Below are 7,130 nucleotides of genomic sequence, written 5' to 3' on the forward strand. Positions count from 1 at the left end.
TAAACTTGCCATGCCACTACTTTAAATGGACTTTTAGATTTTTAAAATATGTATTCACTAGATTGTTATATTATTTGGACATAAAACGTGAGATGCTTGGGCAAATTAAGGCATTAAGCAATTAAGCACTTTTGCCTAATATGCTGAACTTTCACTTGATTTTTATTTACATAGCTGTTTGGTCAAGCTTCTCCAAATCTAAAAGTACTTTTTTTCAAAGTTGAAGTGTTTGGTCACGCTTTTAGAAGAACAAAATGCTTTTGAGCAGAAGCAGAAACAGAAAAAAGTAGTTTCTCTCCAAAAGTATTTTTTTGAAAAGCACTTTTGAAAAAAATACACTTAGAAACAATTTTTAAATGCTTGGCCAAACACTAATTGTTGCTTATAAGTGTTTTTCAAATTAATTAACCAAATACAAATTGATTCTCACCAAAAGTACTTTTGAGAAAAAACACTTCTGAAAATAAGCTGATTTTTGCAGTTTGGCCAAACAAACTATTAAAATTGTAGACACTCATCTTGCGAGGTTGAATTATTTTTAATAATTACCCACGTTTGTCGAACTCTAAATAATTATTAATAATTATCCTCACATAACATAAACCGAACTCATTTAATAAGTAATTTAGGTAGATTGATTTAAATACACAATCATTCTTCATAAAAAAATTTATTAGTGGGATCTTTTAACATATCTTGATTTGATATTTTTTATTATTTTTTGTTAAACGTTAATAGTGTGTTTCTTTTTTAGAATATTTACATAGCAGAAAGTCAACAACTTGTAAAATAAGTAGAGAAAAAACTAATATATCAATTTTGTCGATGCCAATGAGACATCATTGAGACTTAATATAAAAGATCAAGTTATTCTGACTAAAATGTATCAAGTTCTTTAAAATATAATTATTTTGTTTTCCAATAATAGAAAAAAGGAATATAACATTGTTACAAGAAGCTAGGGACTAAACACAGATATATGGTCCCCAACTTACATCATAGTCAACCTACATATTTGGCCCCATATCTCTATGAAATTATCAGGGCAAGTTGAGTTTTATTATCTCTCTCCACCATTATTTTGACAACGAAGTATTAGCGCCTGATTACATATTTGTCTAAGTCAACTTTATTCTTCTTTATATAATCTTATTATATTCGAGAATCTCCTTGACCTTATGAGCTAGATATTCATTTGTCACCTAACTTTTTGAAGAATGCATATAATATAATAATATAGGTAGGCAATATAAATTAGAATAGCCTCCTCTTTGTTCGTTATGGTATGTGTTGTGAAAGTACTAATGCAGTTAGCGAAGTCAAGTTCACCAAAATCAAGGCAGATTGGAACCAGCAGCGGAGGCAAAATATTTGCTAAGGATTCAAAAAAAAAAGTTAAAAAATTAAAAGAGATTGTGGCTAGTAAAAATTGAACCAATAACCTCACAAAAGTTGTGAACTCTCTCCACCACTAAACTATGCTCTTGGACTGTATCAAGAATATTCAAAATATAATATATAGAGGTACAAAACAAATTTTTACTTATATGTAAACTTTTCCGGCGAAGGGAGTGAACCCCCTTCCGCCCTCCTAAATCCGCCCCCGTTTGGAACATGCCTAGTTAGATTTGTAACACCTCTTTATGTTCAACTGAAACTTAAGTTTCAATCTGATTAACAGACTTTAATCAAGCCATTCAAGATAATTAAATATTTGTCATTTGGTATAGCCATTTGTACAAGACATATACAGTTGGTGAGATGTATTAGCATTACTATCTAGCAATATCACTAAATTTCAATTACATAGAGAATCCACTACCATAAGGAAATATTAGGCTCCACTTGTTTGAGGCTGAGAAGTATCATGAGCAAAAATTCTTTTAATGGCTTCTTCCTTCTCATCAATGAAGTCAAAGAAACTGTAGATAACCTGTGAACATCTGGTGTTTGAGGGAGAAGAAGGGTCGGCGTGCTTTCTTTTGTATCTCATATATTGGTGAATAGTTCTGAATAAGAAGACAAGCAGAGCAAGGAGAGTGACAGCACCAGATAAAAGATAGAGTGCCCAAAAGCTGCTCAAGTGGAGTTGGTTAGGCTCTGAATCTCTTCTCCTATCTGCTGGACAACCTAACTTGCAAAACCATTTCTTGTGGATCTCTTGAAGTTTCCCATTCTCGGCCAGTTTCAGGATTGCTGTTGACATGTCTGTAGCTAGAGGAGAATCCTTCTTAAAAGCCTGCATTTCACAGATAGCAAAGAAACATTCAGTTGAAAGTATAAATTGACCATAACCATGCAATTAGAAGAAGCGATTCATGTTTTCATCGAAAAATTGAAGTCATTTTGCCAAATTTTCTTGTTATATGTTAATCAATATCCCAACTCCATTTGAAGCTTAGGGGTCTCTAAATTGAAACACTTTTTCGGCTGTTCTGCTACTAGTGGAACAGTCATGATGAAGTCCAAGGTTGTCAATAGGAGGTATGTAAATCAGCAGAAAGTTTAAGTAAAATAAATAGTGCATATGAATAGACCACTTACAAAACCCCATCCGCTCTTAGTAAATGGTCGACCAATGATCCCAAAATCAGTACGATTTTGAAGGAACAACTCTACATATGGAAGTTCATCTACAATAGCCATCACTCCTCCACTTCCTGAGCCACGTCGTAGAGCACTTTCAAATTCTTCTGGGGAGCGTAGAGATATTAGTCTTGATGGAGATATGTTGAGATTGTCTCTCAAATAGCTATAAGCAAATGACCCAACTTGATATCCAATAAAGGAGCTGCTTGTTATCAAACTTTCAATCCCTGTGATGGGTGATGAAAGTTGCTGCACTGTTAGAATGGATGTCAAACTTGCCGTATAGCTTGATGTGATCACCAGGAGTAAGAATAGCCAAACCACCATTACCATTCGACCAAGAGTGCTTACAGTATTTTCTTCTGGAAATTTACAAAGTAAAGTTACTTTGCCTGCTAGAATGATGGCTGATAATATTGCAAGACATAAAAATTGACCGCGATTCCAATTCATATACTAAGATACCATAAAAAGTAGAAATTGGAAATCAAATAATGCTTACGGTTTGTTTTGAAAAGTGTCGAGAAGCTGAACCTGCATAATATTTGTAAAGAGTTAATACGAGACATGTTGGAAAGGGTGTGCAAAAAGTTTAATTAGTATACCAGTATACAAGTAAATATAGAAGGATAACATAGGAACTCACAGGAACATTGTAATTATCTGTCTCTTAGGAGGACCACGGAAATCATCATTGACACGATGCTCAAGTATCCATATGACCACCGCTATTATAAGAAATGAAAGAGCTGTAACACCCCACATTTCCAGTGTAAAAGGTTTGAGGAATACCCAAGCACTTGATTCGGAATTATCAATGGGAGCTACTATGACAAGGCCTGTAGACACATAAGGCTGAGTGAAATCGACCATCCTTGTCCTATTTGTGACAATAGCAATATCTCCAACAGCTGCATCAAAAACCTACAATCTTCAAAAAGAATGAGTTACACTTCTTGTCATTTGCATCAGTAAGCTACAAGTGAATGGCTGCGCAATTTTTTGTATGGAAGGGAAAAATTAGTAAGAAACAAGATACAATTCTTTAGATGGTATTTGAACGGCGAGATTAGCATATATGATATACTCACATCATCTGCAACCATTGTTACAAGCTCATCATAACTTGGATTGGCAAGACCAGTACCAAATGGCTCAAATCTGAAAGGAACATCATAAGGCACAATCTTTCGTGCTTCAAAAAAGAGATCTATGCAATAACCTAGTACTTGGTGGCTGTCATTATTCAACGTCACAAACTCAGGAAAACTGGCTCTTCTAGGAAATCCAATTCTCAAGGGTCTTTCATCATTAGCAATAACCCAACCACGTGGCTTCTCGCTCTTCCCACCAGGCCAAGTTACAATTTTGAGATTCTGATTTATCCTGGTAACGGCCGTTTCTTTGTTTTTGACTGCTTTCGGAGGTGAGATCGAGAGACCAGAAAAATTTGACCAGTAGCCAACTGTGTGAATTTCCTGTTGCACAATGTTAATGACTTCATAACCACTACCAATAAGATTTCTATCTGGAGTGAAATGAATCTTTCCTGTCAAGCCAGTGAAGTTTGTTTGTGATAAGATATTCATTAGAAGTTCTCCACTATCAAATACTTTGAGTTTCCCAAGCTGTAGTTTACCACTTGTTGTACCATTTAACATACTGCTGAGAGAAAAGCTTACGTTGCCTCCCTGTTGAAGTAGGTTATCAACTGAACGTGCAATGACCCACACAGTATCATAAGCATAAAGACCATATGCAGTCAGTCCTGATCGAACCGACTCATTCTGCTGCAATTTTCTCCAGCGAGACAAAAACGCCCTTTTCTGGGCAGTTTGTGGAATATAGGGACGAAGACCAACTACACCTTCAAGAGTGCTTAGATAAGATCCATTTTTCGGGGAGAAAGAATCTATAGTAGTAGAAAACCAATCTGTCATAAGCCACACATAATCGCTGCGAGTCATTTTCAGCTTCTGGATTGCGTCGAAGAATCTTAATTGGGAGTCAGGATTGATATGCACAACAAAAACACGAGGCCCAAACGATTTCGATTGATTTAACACATAAATCATATCACTGAGATTATAATTGATAGGTAATGGTAGCTTATAAGAGATCTTTGACATTTTCTTAGCAAGTGCATCAGTTAAAGCAGCTATTCCATTTCTCCCATAGTCGTCATCCAGAAATATGGCAATGACTTCTTTCCATTCGTAAAAGCAGACAATGTCGGCAACAGCTGCCATTTGGTACCAATCGCTCTGTGTGGTCCGAAGGAAAAATGGGAACTGGAGGGAAGACAGTGTTGGATCAGTGGCAGCATATGAGATAAGAGGAACTTGAAGACCATTAGCAATGAAAGAAATCATATGAGCTATTGCAGAAGACTGTGGACCAATTAATGCCACCACTTGCTTCTCAATTACCTGTAAAGCTGACAAAATGAATTGGAATCATAAACTATGCTGGATAGATTCTTGAACATGAATATCAACTTTAGGACATAATTTCTGTGCCTCCAGATAATGTGTACAAAGCAATCCTTTTTCTTTTTTGTAGTCGTTGACTGGAAAGAAACATTGCAGATCTTATGATGTCTTTAACTTAGAAAATCTGGCATCAGTTTTTCAAGAGAAGATCAATTAATTACAAATGTTCTTAATCTAGTAGAAAATAATATGTAAAAGATGAAATTAATTTTTTGACCTGGTAAGAAAGAAAGATATTGAATGGCTTTTTCGGCGACTTTAAAGAAAATAGCTCTCTCGGTAAAAGAATAACAATTTATTGCAACAACTCTCCCAGAAAAAATTTCGTAATAAGAAGATAAAAAGTTTAACAATATTTTGCTCTTTAGAAAATTAGATGGAAAATGTGACAAGCTGAAGTAGTGAACAAACATGCAAAAAAATTAAGAGAAAAAGAGAAACTGGAAATATTGCAGACAGATGAAGAATTAGAGGGAGATAACAGGGCATCATTCGCTAAGCCTATTGTTCCATAATACCAACTCATTTGAAAACACTTAAAGCACACATGAAAAAAAGGGAAAGACAATGAATTCCAGAAACTAGAACTTAAGCTAAATTCCAAATCTATGTTGGTTTACATTTCTTAAATTTTACTTTACGGCGAAGTTAGAAGTTAAACAACATAATTGCTTTACATCTGCTTGTTTGTAAATCTTAAACAATGAAAATCATGGGAGCTTAGTGCATAAAATTGGTTTTCACCTCCTTCATAGTCCAACTAAGAATCCCCTGCTTCCATAACCTAGAGAAATCAACAATTCAAAACAAAAAAACAACAATAACAACAACTGCGTCTCAGTCCCAAACAAGTTGGGATCAACTATAAGAATCCTAAGTGACCATGTTACTCCGTATAAACTCGACAACGACTATTGATAGTTAGTGGCTTTAAACTAGTAATCCATTATTGAAAATAGCTAATCAAATATGACTGCTGAAATGTCTCAAAGGTCCACCATAGACAAATATTACTACAAGCTTAGCTTGCGTCAGTATCCAAATAGGTAAAGATAAATTCTGAAATGATTACCACAAGAATTTTCCATTAACAACATGACAAACTACAATTAACCAAAGAGAAGAGTTAAAAATAAGCAGCAAGTAACATGTACCTTCAATGGACCCCTTAAAGACACTGCAATCTGAATCAGCCATAACCAAATTAAATTTAGTTCCATTTAGAGTGCTGGGATCCCCATTGATATCAGAGACTGCTAACTCCATAGCAGTCTTTGCTGCTCTACCAATCACTGAATCAAAACTAAAAACTGCACCAACATTCACAACATTAGGCATTTGACAGTTCCCATGTCTATTTTGCAGTACCCAAATGAAAACAAATAGTGGCACTGCCCCAATAAGCTTCATTTCCACTGTTGCAAAAACACAGAAGAGGGATAAAGTTTGGAACTTTATTCAAGAATCCATATCCATATATATAAGTGATAAACCCTCTTTTGAGTAACTTATTTCAAGCCTGTCAAATCAAGAAAACCAACTTCACTTAAAAAAAATCAGACCCTGGATTTTATAAGGTTCTAGAGTTTGTCTAACTTTAAAGAGCTAGTAATTTTCATGTGGGAAACAAGAGTGACCCATTTTTCTAGACAGTTTAAAATTGAGAAAAACATGATCATATGAACTCTTGAAAATAGTCAAGCAGCCGTAAGAAAATTGGAAAGAGAGAAGCTACAATTTGATGGTATAAAATGAGTTCGCAGCCAAATTTGAGAGAGAAAAGAAAGGTCCCACAAGGGGTAGAAGAGATTGACAATGAATAGACCTTGAGCCTGTTTGGATTAGTTGATTGTAAATAGCTGATAAGCCTGTAGTGCTGAAAAAAAATTTAAATGCTGAAACTGATTTTTAAAATAAGTATTTACGTGTTTGGATAGAAGTGCTGAAACTGATAATAAGCAAGTTGATGTGTTTGATTAGAAATGCTGATAAACTATTTTTTTGTTAAAATAACTAAAATACCCTTGAATCTTTTTTAAAAGATTATAA

The 7,130-nt window shown here is 34.8% G+C and overlaps 1 protein-coding gene across 2 annotated transcripts; it reads right to left on the reverse strand.

Moving 5' to 3' along the window:
- Positions 1 to 1,663: 1,663 nt before the first annotated feature.
- LOC107759566 (glutamate receptor 3.7-like) lies at positions 1,664 to 6,878 on the reverse strand. Of its 2 annotated transcripts, none has more exons than XM_016577534.2 (6): positions 6,236 to 6,878; positions 3,681 to 5,018; positions 3,236 to 3,513; positions 3,092 to 3,123; positions 2,545 to 2,951; positions 1,664 to 2,239 (listed from the first exon to the last, which is right to left on the reverse strand). In XM_016577534.2, exons 1-6 carry the CDS (start codon positions 6,299 to 6,301, stop codon positions 1,835 to 1,837), a joined length of 2,526 nt encoding a protein of 841 aa, XP_016433020.1. In that variant the 5' UTR covers positions 6,302 to 6,878; the 3' UTR covers positions 1,664 to 1,834. The 2 variants fall into 2 exon arrangements, with proteins under 2 accessions (XP_016433020.1, XP_016433019.1); XM_016577533.2 differs by having other exon boundaries at positions 3,681 to 5,026; positions 6,236 to 6,829.
- Between the last annotated feature and the right edge of the window lie 252 nt (positions 6,879 to 7,130).

Source organism: Nicotiana tabacum, chromosome 2 (genome assembly GCF_000715075.1).
Source record: "Nicotiana tabacum cultivar K326 chromosome 2, ASM71507v2, whole genome shotgun sequence".
Taxonomy (NCBI): Eukaryota; Viridiplantae; Streptophyta; class Magnoliopsida; order Solanales; family Solanaceae; genus Nicotiana; species Nicotiana tabacum.